The 22908-nt window shown below is 33.8% G+C and overlaps 3 protein-coding genes across 4 annotated transcripts; 1 reads left to right on the top strand and 2 right to left on the bottom strand.

Moving 5' to 3' along the window:
• Positions 1 to 360: 360 nt before the first annotated feature.
• Positions 361 to 5858, top strand: LOC139987871 (uncharacterized). Its single transcript, XM_072004618.1, has 2 exons — positions 361 to 3876; positions 4103 to 5858. Exons 1-2 carry the CDS (start codon positions 1390 to 1392, stop codon positions 5768 to 5770), a joined length of 4155 nt encoding a protein of 1384 aa, XP_071860719.1. The 5' UTR covers positions 361 to 1389; the 3' UTR covers positions 5771 to 5858.
• A 2003-nt stretch (positions 5859 to 7861) lies between these two features.
• On the bottom strand, positions 7862 to 11324 carry LOC139987999 (BRCA1-associated protein). Of its 2 annotated transcripts, none has more exons than XM_072004887.1 (6): positions 10889 to 11324; positions 10101 to 10388; positions 9809 to 9998; positions 9409 to 9727; positions 8886 to 9310; positions 7862 to 8804 (listed from the first exon to the last, which is right to left on the bottom strand). In XM_072004887.1, exons 2-6 carry the CDS (start codon positions 10364 to 10366, stop codon positions 8424 to 8426), a joined length of 1581 nt encoding a protein of 526 aa, XP_071860988.1. In that variant the 5' UTR covers positions 10367 to 10388; positions 10889 to 11324; the 3' UTR covers positions 7862 to 8423. The 2 variants fall into 2 exon arrangements, with proteins under 2 accessions (XP_071860988.1, XP_071860987.1); XM_072004886.1 differs by having other exon boundaries at positions 10101 to 10371.
• A 1088-nt stretch (positions 11325 to 12412) lies between these two features.
• On the bottom strand, positions 12413 to 22804 carry LOC139988006 (uncharacterized). The gene is made up of 8 exons (XM_072004902.1): positions 22607 to 22804; positions 20242 to 20615; positions 18513 to 18629; positions 18312 to 18436; positions 17469 to 17640; positions 16455 to 16633; positions 16075 to 16275; positions 12413 to 15587 (listed from the first exon to the last, which is right to left on the bottom strand). Exons 2-8 carry the CDS (start codon positions 20260 to 20262, stop codon positions 15350 to 15352), a joined length of 1053 nt encoding a protein of 350 aa, XP_071861003.1. The 5' UTR covers positions 20263 to 20615; positions 22607 to 22804; the 3' UTR covers positions 12413 to 15349.
• Between the last annotated feature and the right edge of the window lie 104 nt (positions 22805 to 22908).

The following is a 22908-nucleotide window of genomic DNA, read 5'->3' as shown; positions in this document are numbered from 1 at the left end:
AATATTATATGAAGATACAAATTTTGTAAAATATTAGAAGGAGAAATATAAATTTCAACAACATAAATATGAAAGAAAAATAGGAAAAGCAGAGAAGTTGCAAGAAAAAAGATGTACATAATATTTAAATGCAAGAAATAGCATAAATCATATATATATATGTATATTAATTAAATTATAAGCATAATAATACAGTAAAAATATCTCTGGAAATACATATATACATATAATGTATAGAAACATTATATATTTAAAATAGTCGATAAAAGAGAAAACTATAATTTCTTAATCGGTAGATCTACAACATCGTAGCTAATAGAACAGTGTACGAGGGGGCGCTATATTCGTAGTAAAATTTCTTGTTGTTCTCATTCTAAGGTGGAATACTACTCGTCACTGTTTTCTGTTGTGTTTTTAGGCTGGAATCGGGTGAAAAACATGCCGTTTCGATAATCGAGTGAGAAACAAAAGGCTCTTAAAAAGAGTTGTTGTAACTAGGTTTGAGGAGGGTGGTGTATTGAAAACGTGTGTGAATAGTGCAGGTGTAATTTAATAAGAGCAGGGGAGGCTGGCGATTTAATAGGATATTGATTTGTCCGCGACTGCCTTGCTGGCTCCATCGCACACACAAACCAGGTAGCCATGAACGTCGATATTTTTGGGGCACTGCCTGGTGCAACGTGTCGGCCGTACATATGCCGTGCTCTAATGTGTTTGCAGGCCTGATAAAGCCCAAAATGCAGCCAGCCATTGGCGATATGTGTTAACGATATTAGACAAAATTACGGGTTACAACGACTAGGTACATCTATTACGACTATCAAAACGGCGACCAAAACGGCAACGACTACAACGATAACGGCGACGGCGGCGGCGGCGGCGACGGCGACGACGACGACGACGACGACGACGACGACGGCGACGGCGACGACGACGACGGCGGCGACGACGACGACGACGACGACGACGACGACGACGACGGCGGCGACGACGACGACGACGACGACGACGACGACGACGACGACGACGACGGCGACGGCGGCGGCGACGACGGCGACGACGGCGACGACGACGACGACGACGGCGACGGCGGCGACGACGACGGCAACAACGACGACGACGACGACGGCGACAACGACACCGACGACGACACCGACGACGACGACGGTGACGGCGTCGGCGTCGACGGTGACAACCACGACTGCGACTAAACAGGCAGCTGAGACGAACAGAACGATAATTACGACAGATACGACAAATTCGACAGTAACGGCAGTAACAGCAAAGGCGTCAATTACGAAAAGAAGAAAGTGGTGTTATTACTCCTTCGTGGAAATTTTACAGAGAATTTTGCATTGGTTGTGTTCAATGCAATAGTGGAGAAGTTAAATGTATAAAGAAAATACCTCAGACATAATGGATGCAGTAAGCAATGGAGCTTCAGGAAGTGCAGTGGCTTGTCCAGTCTGTACCCTCTATCTACGCGAGGGTATCAGCTTACAAAGACATTTGGATACTCATCCAAAAGAACAAGTCATCGAAGCTCTTATCAAAGCTAGTACCAATTCCTCAAATGTGCAACAGACACAGTTATCATCATCAGCATCTCCAGCATCTCCAGCTATACAATCATCCCAAAATACACCTCAAGTTGCACAGAATACTCATCTATCGGCTCAATCTCCATATCCTATAGGACCTATTTTCGAATGTCCACCTATCGGTACTGTGATGCCACCTCAGTTTGCTTCATTTAGTTATCAACAGTTTGTAAATAATGGCACTATGATGATACCACAATATGCAATGGCTCCACAAGCTAATCAAATGATGCAGATGCTGTATAATCCATATGGTATGTATCAGCAGCAACAAATACCAACTGTTCAAATGATTTCGCCAGTCACAGCCATACCAAACACCACTAGAATCAGGCCAGTGATAACTATGGCTGGTGAAACAACTGGTAGGACTGCCATTGCTGTACCTGTAAATAATTCCGAGCCAAAACAAATTTTACCTGAGATTTTACCTGAATCAGAGCAAGAGTCTGAACAAATGTTATCAGATATCAACCTTCCAGTTTCTCCTTCATCATTAAATGAAGATAATTCTATGCAGCAAAATGAAAGTGAAACTAGTACAATTCAAATAGAGCAAGAAGGAGAGGAGTCCTTTGGTTCAAGTACAGATCATCATACTGTGCAAGATGAATATGATAGCATTCCAAGACCATTGGCAATTACTTGTAATGTCAATGTCACTACAAATGATAAAGTTGAGAGTGTATTGCCGGATATTGATAATGGGGAATCGTCGTGCATTGTTACTACAAACGTACAGAGTAAGTCTATTCATTATGAATCGTCAGAAATGCAGGAGTATGTACACAGATATGAAGATGATGATGATAATAATAAAGTTATTATGCCTGAAGTATCACCAATGGTAACAGAAAACGAGACAGAAAATGCAACTAATGAAAAAGTTCCTCACAGAGAAGAAATAAGAAAAAATGAAGGTACCTCAGCAGAAATGCCTGTAGAAGATACAGTAAAAGCACCAGCTCAGCCTGAAGTAGAACAATTAGAACGTCTTTTAATCACTATTATGGAAAATGAATTTAATAATACTCCACAGAAAGAATCCAATTTTGAAAATGATAAAAAGAAGAGTAAAGATACAAAGAAAAATACTTCTCCTGAAAGGGCTGAAAGTGTAATACATGAAATAACTAGTAATAATCCCATTGAATATGAAAACAGTTGTAAATCTGATGTAAAAGTAAAAGTTAATCAAAGCTCGGAAATTAATATAGGTAATGATGAAAATAAAAGTTCTTGTCTTTTATACAATTATAAAAACAGTTTGTCTGCACCTCCATCACCTATTGTACAAAGAAGACCCCATAGAACCTATTCTGTTCATTCAGATTTTAGTTCAAATGAACACCTTAATTTTTATCCAATTGGTTTTGATGCAAGCACATTGCATGATGAAGAAGATGATGAAGATGAAAAAAATGAAACAGAAGATAATTTTGATGAGGCAGATATGGAAATAGAGGAGATACCTAGCCCACATACTCCTTTCATTAAATATGATGAAAATGCAGACAACGTTAGATCTCATACTCCATTATCTGCAAGTAGTGGTATTTCTGTATTAAGAGTTAGAAAGGATCTTAGTAAACCATGTTCACCTGCTTCTGTCCATTCATTTTGTCATATGGATGCTAATGGTATAAGCCACGATGAAGAAAGTAATGTAGCAATGGATGAATCACCAGAAAAAGATCCTATTGATTGTTCTTTAGTTGAACAAGATGTGAAAGCTGATCAGCCAGAACTTTCGTTATGCAAAAGTGAGAAAAAAATGGAAGGAGATTCTGCATATCAATCTGGAATTAGTGACCATATGAGTTCGTTTTCTACAATTCATTCACAATATTCTCAGCAATCAACGTTAATGGATGAATCATATAACATGCCAAGTAAAAGTAATAATCATGTAAATTTAACAGAATCTAGTGATGTTGCAAGTAGTTCTGACTCAAAGAGTTTTCATTCATCTAAATCAATTATACAAAAACAATCTGTGGAACTCCTTAGTTTAAATGAAGATGCCCATGCAGGTCCAATGAATGTGTTTGAATTTGATGGGCTTCAAATCTTAGTTCCTAGTACATTCATAAGTGATTCTTCACAAAAAGCAGTTAGTGGAACCAGCCAACAATCTATGGCAAGTAGTGAAGGTGGAATAGGTATAGATGAAGAAGTTAAAAGCATTAATATGAGAGCTGATGAAACTATGCCACCCAGAGGTGAACTATCAGAACAAGAAAGCAATGGATGTACAGAACAATCAGCTTGGCAGGTATGTAAGCTGCTCTTTGAATATAAATAAATTGTTAAAATTTATTATAAATATTTAACATAAGAGTTTAATAGATTTATAAAATAACAAATGTTTAAACAAGTAATTTAAATATATACAATTAATTTAATTTAGTTAATACTGAATATATTTTGTAAACAAATTTTCTATAAAAACTGATATTAAAAGTTATGTTTATATTAACAAATTTATTCTATATATTCAGTTATATGCTGGTCAAGAATCATCAAGAATGTCAACATCTTATGATCTAATGGCACGTGAAAGTTGGGAAGAATCTGATGGATCAGACAATGAAATTACAGGCCCATTATTAGATAGCAGATCTTTAGCAACACATTTTACATCAAGTTTATTTTTAGATCGAGATAGAAAAACTCCTACAAAAAGAATGTTCAAATGTTATCATTGCCCTGAAGTATTTGATTGTCCGAAAGAACGCAGAGTACATAGTACCACCGCGCACAAAGAAGCTGGTCCGAGTAGCAGTAGAGAATCTACAGAACAACCTGAAGTAAAGGATATTAAGTTATTGGATGGCCGTATGAATGTATTTGAAGATATTTTTGTACCAGGTTTACATGTTCAACAAGTTTATCACCAGCAACCACTGTTACATCAACTTCAACCACCACAATCATGTACAGATGTAACTACAAAAGTAGAATCTGATCAAAAAATTGAAACACTAGTAATACCATCAAATATTGAAGTGATCTGCACCCTTTGCAATCAGAGATTTAGTAGTGAAAAATCATTACAGCTACATCATAGAAGAGTACATATTACAGAAACAACAAAACGAATTCGTGAGAGCACCAAGTGTCAGATATGTCACGAAGAATTTCCTTCGGTTCTATTGTACAATGCCCATTTAAAAATACATCCATTAGAATGTAGTCAATGTGGAAAGTATTTTTATAGAAAACAAAATTTCAAATTACACATGAAACGACATTTAGGAATTAAACCATTTCCATGTACTGTTTGTGACAAAGCATTTTTAACAAAACAGAAGTTAGATGAACATACCAATGGTCATACTGGGAATGCACCTGTTAAGTGTAATCTTTGCAATGAAACATTTCGCAGATATTCAAATCTAACACAGCACAAAAATAGACATCATTTGAATATAAAAAAGAAATTAAAAGATTACATATGTCATTGTGGTGAGGTTTTTCATACAAAGAAAAAGCTAGCTTGGCATAAAGAAACACATGATGAAAAACCCAAAGCATGTACATATTGTAACGAAAGATTCATTCACATGGCCAGCCTGACTAGACATATGCGCCGAGCTCATAATAAAAGATTCGTTCCAGATGCTCAAAGAGAGAGCGAAAATGTTGAATGTCCTGTATGTAAGTGTATTTATTTACGATCTTCCTTAGCAGTGCATATGCGAGTACATAATGGTGAAAGACCATATGAATGTCAAGTTTGCTCTAAAGCATTTAGTACTAAGTGGAACTTACAATTGCACAAATGGACTCACGCTGCCCGTAGCACCAAACCTTTCAAGTGTAATCAGTGTAGTGGCGCGTTTTACAGGCACAGTGATTATACTGCTCATATGAATTCTCATAGAAATGTGCGTCCTTATACCTGTAACTATTGCGGAGCGCAGTTCATACGAAAATATAATTGTTTAAGGCATGTAAAGGAACATGAAGAGAACAAATCATATACATGTGATGTTTGCAACAAAACTTTTCATAGATCATATTATCTGAAAGAACACTTGCGAGTACATTCAGGTGCCAGACCATATACATGTCATATTTGTGGAAAGTCTAGCGGTACGAAATCCAATCATAACAAACATGTCAGAATTCATCATGCTCGAGAACCTGTAAATACCGAAAATTAAAAAGCGAACGAGATTTTTGATTCAGTTTATTTAGTCAATATTTTTAAACATCTCACGTACTTTATCTTAATGTTTTACTTCTTATTCTTCTACGTGTTGAAATTTCTTTTTTTTTTTTTTTTGAAAACTGAAGGAAACAATTCAGTACAAAAAAGTGATGAAATAAATGTAATATATATAGATATATTACATCTCTTAATCTTTTACAAATCTCGTTCGTTTCTGTTATTATTTCTTAAATATTTTAATACCGAGATTTTAAACTTGAATGACCTGCTAGTATTATTACTAGCAGTATTTGATTAGCTAAAAGGATTTAATTTGCTTTAATCATAAAAAACAAGAAGACGATTTTACGTTGTATTGTGCATTGTGCATTGTATGTTGCACTTCGTAAATTTTCGTCATATAGTCTACTAAATACAATGACTCGAGACTGTAACTACTTAAGATAATAAGAAATTTTTAACAAATATTAACTGGTACATGTCTGAAGATTTGAATAACTTCCATAAAGGGAGACTATACGATGAAATGCTTTTTGCCAACTTATACTAATTAACTATTAGATAATAATAACTAACTGATCAATATTATGGAATCATTAAGCACTTTTATGTGTTGATCGTTGTACGAAATTTTTTTACAACAACTATTTTACACAAAGTATATATATTACGATTTTATGTATTGGCATCGAATGTGAGAAGGAACTGGGAGACTCGTATTTATTTGCGTTGAATTTACAACGCATAAGCTTGTATCAATAATTAGCATTATTAATTATCACAAGGTAGTTACGGATCTTAGTTATATTTATATATTTTGCAAAATATATAATAATTTTTATCGCTAAATGTAATTCCAAGACTGATCGATGTTGGTTCCTCATATTGCTCTCCGACATACATATATTTAATATATCTATGCTTAAATGACAAGCAAGAACAATCGTGTGTACGGTTTGAAATATTTGGTATAGTGATACTGTGACAAATATCTTAATAGTTAATTGTTTTATATTAAAATATTTGGCAGATCATGTATCATTTAATTTCTAGAGAGCAATATGAATATCAAAATTGTGTTACTATAATTATATTGCGTTCGATGGACGTTTTGTTACGAAACTGGGTTCCCACAAGCTGTTACCGTAAATTTCAACAAAACTGCATGAAACATTTTTAAAGTGGTTATATTGTTTCCATAACATACTTTGAGTTTCATCTTGTTGATAGTTATTTAACAAATTACATTTTAGTTTCGTTAATAGTTAAATATAGCAGTTTTCTAATATCGTCGATTATTAAGCGAAACTTATTTGTAACTTACATGACCAACATCGACGTCCAAATGTGCAATCGTTTAGTTAAACATAACGTATTCTACTTGAATCCAATTGTAGATAATGTAAATATGTATATCAGTTTTATTTTATAACTGAACCAACAAATTCTGTTGGGAACTAATAATTGTCTAAAAACAAATCGTACTCTTATGAAAATAAAAATAGGCTAATTATTATCATAAAAAGAAACTATAAATCAGCAACACCTGTATACCTTAATAAAAATTATGTATTGAGGTACTTTTTTAAATAAGTTTTTCTTTGTATTTTTATTACAAGTACCAATACCATGTTTGTTTCTTGTTTGTAAATGTATGAAATGTAATGTAAAAACAAATGATAAAATAAGAAAAAATATGTAAAAATATTGCAAATTGCGAATTCGACAAAAATATTTAGGACAAATGTTTTATAGATTTAAAAAAATGTGATATATTTTTCATTTGAAAAAGTAGGTGAATGAAAGATTAATTTTAAGTAAGTGTTATTTATTAAAATATAAGTGAAATTTATTTAAATGTACATACATATATGTATGTATCATGCAATTATTTGATGAATACTCCAAGAGTTAACAGAAATGATTACTATTTATTAGAATATTTATTGATAAATTAAAGGACAAGTGTAATAATTTGAATACCATGTGTGTATACCTCCAAATATAATTCTCAGTTACTCATAGAACTTTACTAATTTTAAAGTTCAGAAGGTGCGGTATAAACAAAATCGTTTTTGAGTAGATGTGTTTATTCTGAGATTCAATATATTTTACATTTATAAAATCATATTCATTTAAAGCATTTTTTCGAGAAAATAAGAAATTTTAAAAGAATTAAAATATTCGCTACTTTTACTTAAAATACTATAATCTATTGAATATTAGTACAAGTATAATTACAAATTAACAAAATAAAGCAAATAGTTCTCTACTTAATATCAAACATTATGTTGACAAAAATAAATATGAAACAACATCTTTTATTTTTGGGATAGACTACATTTGAAACTCTCCATATAACAGATTTCGTTTATACATATATAGCATCAATTTATATTTAAAATTTCATATATTAATTTTAATTCGGAAGAATTAAATATTAAAATGCATTCAGAAATTACAAACATCAGTAGTTTATAGCATTGATCATAATTTTTATATTACTATACTTCCAGGTTGCTGTTGCTTAAAATCAGTAAAAAAATTCAGCTGTTTATTTTGACATAAAAATGTATGAAATCAGATTTTAATTTTTAGATCTGATTTGAAACTCGATCTTTTTACAGAAAATATCAGCGAAAACATCAACGTTTTTTACGAGATTTAGAAGGTCGAATGTTCTTCTTAGCAGAATTAGAAGTTTCTGGAATTACTATACGACCTGATGCTATTTCTTCTCGTAATTCTGAATTTTCGACTTTGTTTTGAGCGTCAAGATAAAACATTAAATCCTGTACTTGCTCTTTTAAATTCGTTATTTCCGTCTGCTTTGTCTTTTGATACTCGGTCATCTCATTTTGTAGCATTTTATATTTATCTTGCCAAGAGGCTTGATTTAATTCCAATGCTTTCCTTAGTTCCTTTTCTTCAGTTAATTCTGCTTGTACTTGTACCAATTTATTACTAACTTGCTGTAGTCGTTTATCCACATTTTGCTTCTCCCGAGTCAATGTTGCTAATTGTTCCTAAAATACATAATAAAAATAATATATAAAAATAATAACTTCCTCTTTTAATTTTCAAGAGACAATGGTAATAAAAATTACCTTAGTTTTGGCATTTTCTTCTGATACTTGACCCACTTTTTCTCTAAGTTCTGTAGTTTGTAATACAGAATGCTGTTCTAATCGCGCTAACCTATCCTCGAAATACTGTCGTTGAGTTTCCAACTGCGATGTCAAAAGATACGTGAATTCTAACTGTACGGAATCTACTTTTTCTTCCATTGCTGCTCCTTCAGCTTTAGTTGCTGTAGGTCCACCTTCAACCATTTTTCCATCTTTATTTTGCAGTAATCGATGAACAAAATTATCTCCGACATAATCCCAGACTCTGTTATTTCCTAATTGCATAGCATAACAGTGATGTGTCTCACGATAGTGCTGAAAAGCATGTCCCTGGTGATATCGCGAACATCCTATATGTCCACATATTAGACAAATCCATAAAGCATCATTGCTTTCTCCAGTATCTAGAAAATATTTATATAATTTTTATTTTATTTGTGATATTTTCACTAACTTCTCTTAATTCACTTATTTTTATCTAAAAAAATTATTGTTTACATACTACATTCCATGCAGTAACTGTCTGCAAATGATTCTGGTGTTTGAGCATATCTACAAACTGGACAGGAGGTATCTCCCCATTTAGCTAAACAACTTGCATGAAATGTATGGTTGCATAATATTGTTAAAATTCCATCAACACTTTCGTCCATTCTCTCTAAACAAACTGGACAAAGTGGTAATTCTGTGTGTCCAGATAAAGGCATAGCGTTATATGTCACTTCTACACTGTACACAAATACCATGTGACAAATAACATCTGGTTCAAAAGAATTATATGGAGTGCCATTAAAGGAACCATAAAATTCTGTTGCTGCATTCTGAAATGTCATGTAAAATGTAATGTTATAATACAGTAAAATCAGTATATAAAGAAGATTTAATTCATTAAAGATAATTACAGCAGATTTGAAGGTAATTAATGCCATATATTGATTGGGACTACCATCTCTAAGTATCCTAAAATGCCGAACATCTTGATGGCAAGGTGCTGTAAACCTTAGAAGATCATGACAGGTCATTGTAGCTGGAACTGAGAGAATGCAGATAGTTTGGGTACGTTCTGCTGCATGGTGTATATCCGTTAATTTGCTAGAATTTATTAATATTATTACATATTGTAGTACAAGACATAAATGATTGCAATTTATTATTTACATAATTAAATGATGCTTAAAATTAAAGAGTGCTCACTTTTCCTTATACAAGTGTATAATTCCTTTGGTCACTTCGACAAATGGGTTCCCAGAGATAAAATTGATTTGATCACAGGCACAGGCACTTGCACCAGCTATCTCTGAATCATCATAGGTATTTTCCTCTGAATTAGCTCTAGAGGTAGAGCTAGATTTGCTAGTTCCTTGAGAAGGAAGTGCAGAGTCTTGATTCTCTGTAAGATTTGTGCAATTTTCCATGTTTATTTTGGATGGTTCTCTGCGACCCCTCATCTTAGTAGCCATTGCGCCTGGATTACGAAATCCACTGTGAATTAATCATGATACAAACAAGGTATGATCTTTGTACTTTTAATAATTATTTTTTAACAATCTTCATATATTAAATATTTGAAAGCATCTTTTAAGGTCTCAGAAAAAGGTTTTTAAAATATTAATAATATATTCCATTTATAAAGAACAAAACGTACAAGGTAAAGAATTATGTAAATTTGAAAATGATATCTTACAAGTCTTACGTCTATTTGATCGTATATAATCAAAAAGATATAAACGTTCTTTCTAAAAAAATGTTATTTATTCGTGTATTCTCTTTCGGATAAATATCTTATCTTCGAAGTTACATGAATTTTATAGAAAAAGGTAATAATATAAACACGACATTGTTATGACAAACGACATAACCTTAAAAGGATTTGTAAACAAAAAGATTAACCGAAGCGATTCATTATAAAACAAGTAGTGTATAAATAAGTAATAACAATTGAATGTTACTACTCTACTTATACGATACACATAAATATTTACCATTCGATTCTTCAGAATCCTCGTCAATAATCTCGACGCGAATAACGCAGAGAGACACCGAAATAGGAGAAGAATTCATCCCATAAAATAATACTTATCGCGCATTATTACAAACAAATTTATCATTGTGGTCACTATTCTTAAGTACTTTGTTAACCCTTTAAGCAACCCCCATGATTAACTAACAATGACCTTACAAGGTGTTACGCCGTTCTCGATTAATAGGTTAAATTTATCTTTCACTCATTGCTCTTATATTTAATTGTCACAAAAATTATTGTAGACGGATTACATTCTGATTGTGCAAACTTATGAATACGATGAATCATGGAAAGTCACAATTTGTTGTGTAGTTCTTTTCTCTTTTCGCTTATCATTCACCAATCAAATACAATATATTCTTTCAAATGGGTAACTCCCACCTTTAAAAAGTAGCCAGTATCGCGCCACCTGATGTGCATTGTTATTATTAGAGAAAATACCTTTTTTATTATTATGAATTATGAATCTTATAAAGCCAGTACTAATTAATAATTACATATCATTATTCAGTGTGGAAAAAATAAACATGATACAACATTGTTTTAAGAAGCGCCAAAAGTTTTATTAAAGTTTTACCAAAATTTTCTAAATTATTCTTTATAATCATTATTAGGGACAATATTATATATTCATTAAATATACAACATAATATAAATAGGCTTTACGTTTTTCTTTTTAGTAGTAGCTCTACAATTTTTGAGCGCATATTAAAAAAAATTGCCGAACAGAATTATATAATTGCGCTAAGAATATTAAATTAATTTCGTGAGTAGAAAAATTTTATACAAGCCTGTAAAAAATATAAAATATTAGACACCATGGATTTCGAAGAAGCCTTGTATATTTTTTAATACCGAAACATGTCATTGTATAAATATAATAAAAACTCAGATAGATAACTTTGAAAGCCTAAGTCGCTATGAACCAATTTCGAATTACAATGAATCTTCTTAAAAAAATAAAAGGGGGGCAAGCGTATAATAATGTTCAAAAGTTCCAATAAAAATTATCTTTATATATTACGTTATCATGCTTGTTTTTTTGCGTACAATTTGAAAAATAATAATATATAATATTTCTCGTTTGATCCCGTATTAAGTATTTTATAAATAAAAAAAGGACGATATGATGTCCTATAATATTTCTTAAATATTTTAAGAAAATAATTGCGACTTAAACTGTTTTCAAAAGTTACCTGATTAAGTGTAAAAATTGAATTATCTTCAAATTTTAAATATGCTCTCCATCTGTTTTTAGTTTCTCTCTTGCTTTCTTTTCTTCTTTTTTTTTTATTTTAATACACTTCACTTTTGCAGTCACAACCTAAAACTATATAGCATAGGCATCGAATAGAGAATATAAACATATATCGGATTTTTGTTCTGTGTTTGTCAAAATCATTTTAAAATATAATTGTACGTTTAAATGAATAGCTTTTAGATGAAATAATGGAGCTTGAAATAACATACGATTCATGAAGAATTTGTTCTCTACAAATATATATTATTAATTTTTTTCGTATTTAAATGGTCAAGCGTTGTGTGTACCGGTGTATACATGTATATATATTTAATTAATATAACAGCGATATGTGTTATTATCGAGCAAAACCTTGAAAACAATAAGTTTATAAAAAATACTTTTTGAATTGTTAACATTATCGTATCTGTACTCCTTTGAATTGATCGAAATGATGGCTAGTCTCACTGAAGCTGACTGAATAAATCTCCGTCGCTAGAATATATTTTACGTTATTGCTTTAATAACATGCAAACTCTATTTAACGTAACAATCAACAATAATAAATAATAACTATGCAACTACGAGGCGAAATGAGCAATCGGTTTAACTTCTATCAGTTCGGACAAGCTCTAATGATCAGATTATTCAAAAGAGCACAGCTTACATTAAGAAAATGATTTTAACAATTTCAGTCGATAGATCTCCGACGAAACTGTTAAAAACACTTCCTGGATTGAACAACGCTAAAAAATCGAATGAAACGAGCGCATTTTTTTACTTTTTAACTGCGCACATTATGTCTATCCTCTAAAATTTATTTATTTACTTTATTCTCGTAAATCTATGATAAGTCGAATGATGTTAGAAAAATAAATGTTTCTATTATGCGAAGAAAAATACGCTTCGATGATAGGAGGGATGATATCGGAGATCCGCTTGCGAACTCTTTGCTATTCTCTCACTCGTCATGTGAATCGTACGTCGCATCGGTGCACGAAAGAATAACAACTTGTCTATCTAATCTACGACATAGTCGCATAATAATCACCATTTGCCAACAAGTTATAAAATTTTCTGAAATCCTTTTGCAACAACGTATGCCTACAAAGTGTATATGCATACAAGGTGTACGATGATAAGTCGAATTTTATGCACATATATGTCCTGTTCGTCTGAAAACGAGACGCTCTTAACATATCATGTATTAAGTTGTAACATTTTTTTTCGCTTTGTAGCATTTTCCGCTTGGTAATATAATAAAAACAAGATAAATTTATGTTACAACTTAATATACACGCCGTTTCTATTATTTTTTCTGTCTTTTATTTGCACTTTAAAAAAGATTGTTGTATAGTGCGCTTGGGATCGAGTCGAATTAATTGCCTCGAATAATATTGTGCGACAAAACTATGAAAAATTAAAGAAAGTATTCTTGTTTTTCTTCTTTTTTTTTCTATACGATCAGCATTTAGAAGGTAATTATTTTTCAATCCGTTGGTGGCTAGAGTGTGCATAAAATACTTTCATCGACGCACCGTTTTAAATACATGTGTATGCGCGTATATGTATATGTAATATGCTTCCCTTTAGATTAACAATTTGCGCTAAACAGCGTGGTTTTCGCTACAAATCCAACAACTGCAATGGACGGTTGCGAACAAACTCAATGCAACGATTCGAGGAACAACGGCTCGCGCTCTTCTTGCTCTTCTCGCTGTTTCATTCGAATAGTAGAGAATTTTTTAAACGTTAGTCTCGATGTTAACAATAACTCCGTTCATCGTGCTTTGTTAAAACGACATAAACTCTGAGAATGGTTACCATTTCCATTTCTTTTTACTTTCTTGTAAACGGCATCTCTAGAAATCCTGAAGGCAAATATCAAACATCGCGATTAAGCTCTGAATCGATGAAGCGAAATAATATCTGTTTTAATGATTCAAAGCGATTCGTCGCGTTCAACGATCGAAGAACGCGTCGTAACAAAATTCTGTACGCAATTATTAAATCATTGATTTACAGTTGAACGAATTGAAGAAAACACGGATGCCCAATTTTATTATATATCGCAACAACCGATCGACGTGAATTTATTGATGGGATTGAATTACTCGTGCAACGAATACGAGAATTAAATGCGTTCCTTTCGGATGCGATGATTTTCTGTATCTCTAACAGCGAGTTCTACCATCTTTTTTTTTTTTTTCTCGGATAGTAACGTTACTGTTTGGAAAGTAATCGAGATATCTCTACGAGTAAATTGTTTTGTTCGGTTGATCGATTACTCTTCGTAGCTTCATCGTAAATTATAAACTTTCATTGGACGCCTTAAAAAAACGTTAATTAACAAGAGTTCTAGAATCGTACGCAAGATTGTCGATGATCGCTATCACGCGCGTTTCAAATCATTATATCGCGTCGGTTAATATTTGTGTAAATGTTCGAACATTCGGTACGCGATTCCTTCTCACGCGAACAAACGTGTTTTCAAAATATAATCGCCGCCGCTCGAACGTCGGCTCATGATAATTGTCGAATTTCGATTTCGTACGTTCGCTTTCGACGAAAAGATAATACGTATTTTTGTGCGGTTTCTCGCGCCTGTCGTTCGATTCAGTTACAAACGCGACGTTACGAGCGTTTTGCTGTATTAGCTGGCATAACTTTTTTCCCATGCTTTAATCATTCATACAATCAATAAACAAGTATCCTCTAACTTTCGACCGATGAAATATATATAATAAAGCTTTTCGTTTAGTCTCTTCGCTGTCAGCCAGCTGGTAAAGTACTTAAAAATGACATAATTTCCGAATTCGTACATTTTTAAAGCATCTTTGCATCCTCGTGACGGTGCAGTTACGCTGAAAGCGGTTCGCTGAAAGACTGTTTTTAGAAGAACTCGCACGATCAGGCATCGTTTTGCAAAAATTTAAGTTACTTATGTGCTTGCTCCGTTATCGAAAATTTGTCAATGTTTTTCTCAACATTTTTCTCTTTCTATTGTGCAACACAATCGCAACGAAATACTAGGTTTCTGCCAATACGCTAGCATAATACATTGTCAGACATCACTAACGATGATTGTAGGGTGCTGTCAGGCAATAACTGATGTCGCTAAATAAATCGATGTTCAGATTACTCGGGTAAAGTCGAGAACGAAGCAATTTTCCGCAAGTACTACGTCGTTGTCGAAGGAGTTTCCGGCGATATTGGTAAAGGGGGTGTTTGTCGAGTAGATGCTCGTCTGGGCCAACGTTGCGGAGAAACCGGTGGTGTCGGCCTCGGTGTGGTTGGTGCGGACCTAGCCGCTAATCGCCAATTACTACTGGACATCCCTGATCTGCCTACCGATGTTAGGCTCGTGCTACTACTGCTGCAAGCCACTGCAGCTGATAGGTCAACCCTCGACACCGCTCTAAGAAAAAGTATCATGTTAACCGTAAAGGCTATCGTATTTTAGAAATCATCTTATAAATGATGAAATGATTCACTTCATCTATTAAATATTATAACATCACATATGTACGTATTTTGTACTTTTTTACATCTCAAAATGCATATACAACGGTGACTCGCATTAATATTTTGACATTTCATTATCTCAAAAAAGGTATGTGCATTAAATAAATGAAACATATCTACATTTCTTTCTTAACATATCAAAACACTATCAATTATTATAAATAAACGTATACACAACAACAATGTCTAGCATATCATGGTATCCGAATATCTATGCATATCACTATATATCTATACATTAACTACTTTTGCAAATGCTCTGAAATAACTCTATTACTTAAATATATACTCTATTACTTATCTATGAAGTTGTTGATATTCTATAATAATATTACTCTGCTTGTAATAGTAAGTTTATGTATAATAATAAATAAAATTACCTGGAAGGAGGTGCAGATCCCCCGGTATAATAATGCAAACCAGCAGGACCACTTCGTGGTCTCGCTGTTGAGAGCACGCTGGCTGATCGATGCATAGCCGGTGAAGGTGGTGCGGATGGTAGCATTCTTGGTGTTTGCGGCGGAGTTCTGCCTGTATTTAAGCTGCTAGTACTGCCTGTGGATGACTTTCTTCTTGGACTTCTATGTGCACAAAGAAACATGAAACGTATCAAATGATCAGTTCCATTCCTCCTTTTCACAAATTTTCATGAACATCAAAGAGAAACGAGGATGAAAGATTATATACATATAATAGGCGTGTTATCTGACGCTGACAAACGGACTCAAGTTGCATAGAATGACACAAAGAACTAACAAACCTTTTGGAAGATTGCCTGCATAGTCCAGTCGGACAAGGACGGCCCATGGCACATTTTCCTTCGCACACTTCTCGTGCCAGTGCCATGGTTTCGTAATTTCCTAAAGTAGTGCGACACACTTCTGCATCGGATTCCGCGAGCGCCAGGCTTGGGAATCGTTGTTTCAACCTACGTCGTTCCTGTGTCAGTTGAGAAAATTTCCATGCTAATTTTTTAGATTAACAACCCATTTTCTCATGCAAAAGAAAAAACTTAGGGTAAGGTAGAGTTATTTGATTCAGAAGTATATTTGGGCAAGACCAAGTAATTTGCCTTGTAAATTCGACAAATTCGGTCATGGGCGACTTTTAAAGAATCTGTGTTTAAAGACAGACTATTTAACTCGTTGTTAATGGCGTGATGTACAGTGAAATATTAGTAGTAGTTCTATTATATGCAGCTAAATATTATATGTAGTTTTCTACAAGCATATGGCTTTCACTTATCAAGAGGAAAGTCGTAGTTGTTATGATTCAGTAGCGCGTGTGTATTACTTTATTTCTGGAAATTATCTTGTTGTTTATTTTATTACTGGTTATATAATACCTTCTGCTTGACTCAAACAATCCGACTATACAATTATTTGAGTCATCTTTTCCTATTACACTTGAAGTATACGATATTTTCTCGTTCTTTCGTTGTCATATTACAGACTAATGGTGTCTCATAATACACAAGTTATATGTACATTTCAAGATTGAATTTCAAGTTATTGAAGCTTACACGTCTCAAATAACTCTACTATACTCTTACTACATCATCGAACAAACGTTGAAGGTTCGTCGTGTTTATAATGTAGCATCTTTGTCATCGTTAAAGATTCGATGAATAATCTCGAACGATTTTCTTCTCTCTAATTAGAGAGAATCGTTCGCATTTTTATGACATCGAATCTCTTGCAGAAAAAAAGAGAAAAAAATGTAGCATAAGAAGGATCGGCCTCGGGCTATTCTTTTTGATCGTTAATTTGAATACCTCGTGCAATCGACTGGATTCGAAATCTTTCAACTGTTGCTGAAAACCGACGTTTGGATTGGCAATGGAACGACCTACTCTGACAACTTTAAGTGCCTCTTTCCATGAAAGATTGGTGATAGTCATAATATAGGCCACTGCTACTGTAACGCTTCTCGACATACCGGCTAAGCTGAAACCGAATATCGTTTTGTGAACGATTTTCAGATCGGTTGTTAAATACCGTTTAAAATCAAAGATTAATCGCTTCATATTTTTTTCTTTTTTCTTTTTTGTTTTTTTTTTCAAGATTTGATAAAGGCTAAGCATGGATTGTTCAGAAAATTCATAGTATTTCTGGTAATTAGTCATTTTGCTCTATATTTCTATTGGAAGGCGTTTATTTATCTTGCATATCTGTTAAATAAAATTGAAATAAATACTGTTTTTAATTGGCTCTTAATCCTCAGCAATAACTTAAATTATGTTGCTTAATTATAGGATATTTCATGTATATGTATTTTAGCTGCACGTGATAACGATATCATATTTGTATGTTGATAACAATATTTGTCGAATGAAGTGAAAGATATAATTTCAAGTTAAGTAAACTGCAGTAGTCACCTATGACCCAACAATGATAAGTACTAACCGAGGATCCAATAATTGTTGATAAAAAAAAAGTCTTTTTTTAAATTAAAATGCACTAATGCTATTTTGCTCTGCCCGTCAATGATAATAATAATATTCGATAAAATTCCAGAAAGATAGGAATACCTCCGATTATTCCTTACATTTTGCCATCGATTAAAATTTTCTGAACAGTCCGATATACTAATAAATATATTAAAAATAATTACGCACCAATGTATTAGGACGTTTCCACCGCGTAAGCGAGCAGCGTGAATAAAATCGTTACACAAAGAGAAATACTGAGATAGATTCTGATCTGGACTATCCGCCGCCAATATGCATAGATAATGTTTGTCCTACAAACAATATATCGAGCTAACTTCGTAGAATTCTTCGAGCCAAGTTAAACACTTTATCTCCGGATATACTCACAGAATGCAATCGACGAGCCGTGTCGTGAATCGCCAGAATATGTGTAATTTTAAACCGTTCCAATTGGTCTGCGTCTTTACTATCATGATAATTCCCGATGTAAAGACCGGGAAGAACCTATTTGGACAAACAAATAAAACAGTTCACAATATACATATAATCATAGTTAAACTGCGAATTCTTATACAAATTCACATTTTTATGAACGCGATAAAGAGAATAGAATTTAGATAATGAGTGTGCCGAGCGTTTTACTTGAATATTTTTCAACTATGATTTTACACATTATGTATATCCTATATATTTCTGAACATTTAAATTTCCTATAAATCCGTAAACGTATAAGTGCAATTCTTCTTCTTGACTTGTAGCGTTTGAAATATCTGTTTACGGATCGTTCGTTATTGAAATCATTAGATTCTTAACGAGCGGCGTTTTGAACTCACGCGCGAGTACACGTACGTTTCAGATTCAATTGGCGCTGCTTCTTCTTCTATCGCAATTAGCGTGAGGAGAGAGAAAAAAAGTCGAGCGCTACTCGAGATACGTGAACGTTGAGATAGCGTTGAAAAAAAAAAAAAAAATGAGAAGAGAGTCGATAGAGCAGCTTTTTGATGCAGGTGCTCCACTGTTAATCATTCATCTTTGTGGATGATCACTCGAACGTGTTTAGTCAGGTGAGACTCGCGGTAATCGTCTAATCGATACCGCATTCTTAAGTGAGGTGTCTCTAGACAATCGCGAGAACAATAGTACCAGCTCTTAACTTTTCATCGGGATCATCGATCAAAATCTCGGCATGCATCGTCGACCGATATTATGCATCGTACGATACCTACCGACAGTAAGCGTTAAACCATCGGATTCAATGATTAATATCGAAAAAACTGTTCAATGAGCTAATTAAACTGTATAATTAGCTAACGCGACAATTATATATATATATATGTATTGCATCAGGACATAATATTAGACCTGTCATCTAAATATGTTACAGTTATATATAGCTAATTAGAAACATGATAAGTCTATTATTTTTTATGCTACTTGATGATGAGAAGGGAGTATTTATGTTAAGAAGATACAAAGGTAAAAGGGTACAGGAGAGAAATTGGTAAGATAAGGGAAGATAATATAAAATTAATTGACAATATATTAAATTTAAAAACTGTCCCTCTGTAGAATATGAAAAATATGAATCCCGTGATTTTCGTAAGTAATCATGTTCTTGCCTCGGTAAAAGTCATTTTACCTGGTTTACTGGTTCTACATATTATCAACGCGACATATAAAATAAAAATAGAAATTTGTTAAATATAACGAACAAGATATACGTACAGAAGGGAAAAGATATCTTGAATTTTCGGTATCTAGGACAGATAAAATTAGAGGCGACGATATAATGATTTTACAATATGCACATACATAATAATCGCAAGATAAGATGTAGGAGCACGTGTATCATCAGCATATTTTTCAATACAGGTTAAGGCACGCAATAACCAAACTGTCAAATACTATTTCATCATTAAAATATTAACATAACTATGCCCTTGTTAAATTATTAATGCATGTCACAAATATATATGATGTTTGTATGACTTTAACCACATTGCTCTCGTTTTATTCGTATCTTAATAGCATTTATGATTCACATAGATGACAGAAATGGTGACAGAAAATACCAATTGAAACGCAAATTATCTGTGTGAGTGTGTGTGTTGCTCACCTTATTCATGCCATTCCCCATGGTGTAAATTTATATTATTCCGCGCGAAATTCCCTCGGGTCACAGCCGGAATTATAAATTCACGGTAAAAAGCTTTCAGTTTAATCGGTCGACACGCTTGGGACGATTCGATGACGATCTTCTCTTATCTTCCGTCTCTCGAGCTCACTCCCCAATGATCTTATTGTTGGACAACAATATCGTTCGTGGCCGCCGTCGCGTCCCTCCTTCAGCATCATCGTTGAAGGTTCTCGAAGCTGGTTACAAGTTCTGATTGACTTGATTACGTCGCCTAATTGAAACCTTCGAAGTCGTCGGGGATGATGTTCATAATGCGGTATGTTCGCACCAGCATTCTTGCGATATTCTTTTCACTAAAAAATCGTAATCTAATTCGTATTTCAAACAATTCTATATTTCTTTTATTATTTTATTATTTTAATAGTCCTGTTTCCTTCTTTTTCTCCTCTACTTTTGCTTTTATTCGATAATGTTTCATTGGACTTTGTACGGATCATAAAAAGCTACTAAAATATAAGCTCGCAGTCTTTCGCGCGAATTACAGTAGAACACTGTCACATAACGAGAATCGCGTTATTTCACGTTCATTATCTTCCACCTACATTCGTTCATTATTCATACGAAAAAATGCAGGAAAAAGATAAAAACGAAAAAAAAAATGGAACACTTTGGTGCCATAAATCTTGCTCGTAACCGAAGATCAAGCAGATTGTCACGAAACCCCTTTTGAAGTGTGTATATCATAGCATGTGCGTTCCTCTGTACTTTTCTGTTTTTTCCACCGGGACCTATCTATGCAAGCATTTACAACGTATTTATTCCACTACACCGCGTCAAAGAACGACTCGAGCGTGCAATTTCCGACGATCGTGACTTCGTGGAAATTTCTAACAACGATCGACGACAAACTTTCACGTGTTACGCTCGTGAAAAATGGATTATTATCGATAAAAGCGATAAAAATTTATAAGCGAATTATAATGCGGAAAGATAATGAAAATAATATTATTTATCTTCGATCGAACAATCGTTTGTATGTTGATATCTTATTTGCTCTGATTCAATGGTAGCAGAAGCATAATAAACATAGCAGAATGAAAGGGAGCTCGTTGCAAGCGATCAAGTTATCATTTGCTAGGAAAACTGTGCAATTTAAAGGCGAGCTTTTGTTTCATTTAGTGCCAGATGAAATCTATATTTTTTGGCCGATTTTCTCTGACAGTTTAAATGCACGATGCATTTGTAGAACAAGAAGAATGAAACGCGACTAACGGACACAATCGTTATTTGCCCCACGGCGATAAATTAAAAAGTTTTCGCGTCTTTGGTTTTGCCGTATTAGTTGGAATCTTGCCAAATACAAAATCGAAGCTGGTCTTGCGTGTGCTGATCCTGCCAAAAGTCAAATTCGACGGGACAATAAATTCAAGTGAAGAATTAAGAGCAACCGGACTGACGGACTAAAAAAGGATGGATGAAATAAAATCGCGCGACTTTTTCATCGCGATGACCTAAATGGCCACGGATAGGACTAAATGTTTTTCGCGATAATAAAATGTCGTTTCTACTGTGATTTTTATCCTTTCATAAATATTACATAACGATAGTAACACTTACACAAAATAGAATTGAATTTTGCATTATATCAAATGCATGTAATTTTTTTTACGCTTGCAATTAACATTATGGAAAATCAACTATTATAATACACGTAAATTACTGAATATTCAAGGCTTCCGTTTGTTATATATTGTAATTCAAATGAAATATATTGAACAATTCTTTTACATATAAAACTTAATGAACTAAAATGAATGAACTCGTATTTTTCAATGCAAGCTCAATTGTATCATTTCAATGAAATTGAACAATTTTCGTGCATAGTATCGACTTAATCCACAAACATAATGTTGTTTGTTTCAGTTGTCATACTTCAAAATGTCATGCATAATGAGAACAAGCAGAAACATAAGCATCGTTCTTTCGTGCATTAAGGAATCACGTAGGGGGTATAACTGGCAACTGCAATTTTATTTTTGCACATTCGATTCTTGTAGCACGTCTCGAAATTACCGCATGAGACCCACAGCAATCGAATCAATTAAGATCCTCGTCGTATTTACTTTGTTCGCCTTGCAAATTGTGGCTTCCGCGTTAATTGATCTCCTGGTTATTGTAACTCTTGGCTGAATCGAAAGCTATTCATTATGAACGAGTGAAAAGCGAAAGAAAAAACAAGGGAAAACAGGAAAGATAACCGTGAAAGATTACAGAGTATAACGAGTGTGAAAAATTTTACAATAGGTGGACCGATTGATCGTACGAGAACCGTAATTCACTCTACCTGTCGACACTTTCACGTAAAGGCACCTTTGCTAATTAACACGGTTGTGTACGCGCACGTAGACAAGCAGTGAAGCAGCCGATCTAATGGATAGATACGCGAACCGCGTAACGCACAGGCTCGCTATGCGTACTATTCGGTATCCGACTCGATTGGCAGGAGGGTGCGCCGTATCGAAACTGTCCCGTTGTCTCAGTTGCGAGAAGCGTTGCTAGAATCTAGGGGCACCCGCCACCGAGAGGGAGAATTATCGGTGGTGGGGATAAAAGTGTTGTGGAGGGGAAAGTAAGGCGCGTGCACGG

This window comes from Bombus fervidus, chromosome 6, assembly GCF_041682495.2.
Source record: "Bombus fervidus isolate BK054 chromosome 6, iyBomFerv1, whole genome shotgun sequence".
Taxonomy (NCBI): domain Eukaryota; kingdom Metazoa; phylum Arthropoda; class Insecta; order Hymenoptera; family Apidae; genus Bombus; species Bombus fervidus.
The sequence above is the reverse complement of the archived record's forward strand: the minus strand, read 5'-3'. Positions and strand labels throughout refer to the sequence as shown.

Excerpts from the sequence above, each read along its gene's own strand:
- LOC139988006 (XM_072004902.1), bottom strand. The coding sequence starts at position 20,262 with ATGGGGAATGGCATGAATAAG. Across the intron at positions 16,634-17,468 it reads AATCCAGTCGATTGCACGAG|GAACGACGTAGGTTGAAACA; the intron begins GTATTCAAATTA and ends CAACTGACACAG. Across the intron at positions 15,588-16,074 it reads GGATCTGCACCTCCTTCCAG|AGCGGTGTCGAGGGTTGACC; the intron begins GTAATTTTATTT and ends ACTTTTTCTTAG.
- LOC139987871 (XM_072004618.1), top strand. The coding sequence starts at position 1,390 with ATGTATAAAGAAAATACCTCAGACATAATGGATGCAGTAAGCAATGGA. Across the intron at positions 3,877-4,102 it reads CAGAACAATCAGCTTGGCAG|TTATATGCTGGTCAAGAATC; the intron begins GTATGTAAGCTG and ends CTATATATTCAG.
- LOC139987999 (XM_072004886.1), bottom strand. The coding sequence starts at position 10,967 with ATGAATTCTTCTCCTATTTCGGTGTCTCTCTGCGTTATTCGCGTCGAG. Across the intron at positions 9,728-9,808 it reads TAATTACCTTCAAATCTGCT|AATGCAGCAACAGAATTTTA; the intron begins GTAATTATCTTT and ends ATGACATTTCAG. Across the intron at positions 9,311-9,408 it reads CAGTTACTGCATGGAATGTA|ATACTGGAGAAAGCAATGAT; the intron begins GTATGTAAACAA and ends AATATTTTCTAG.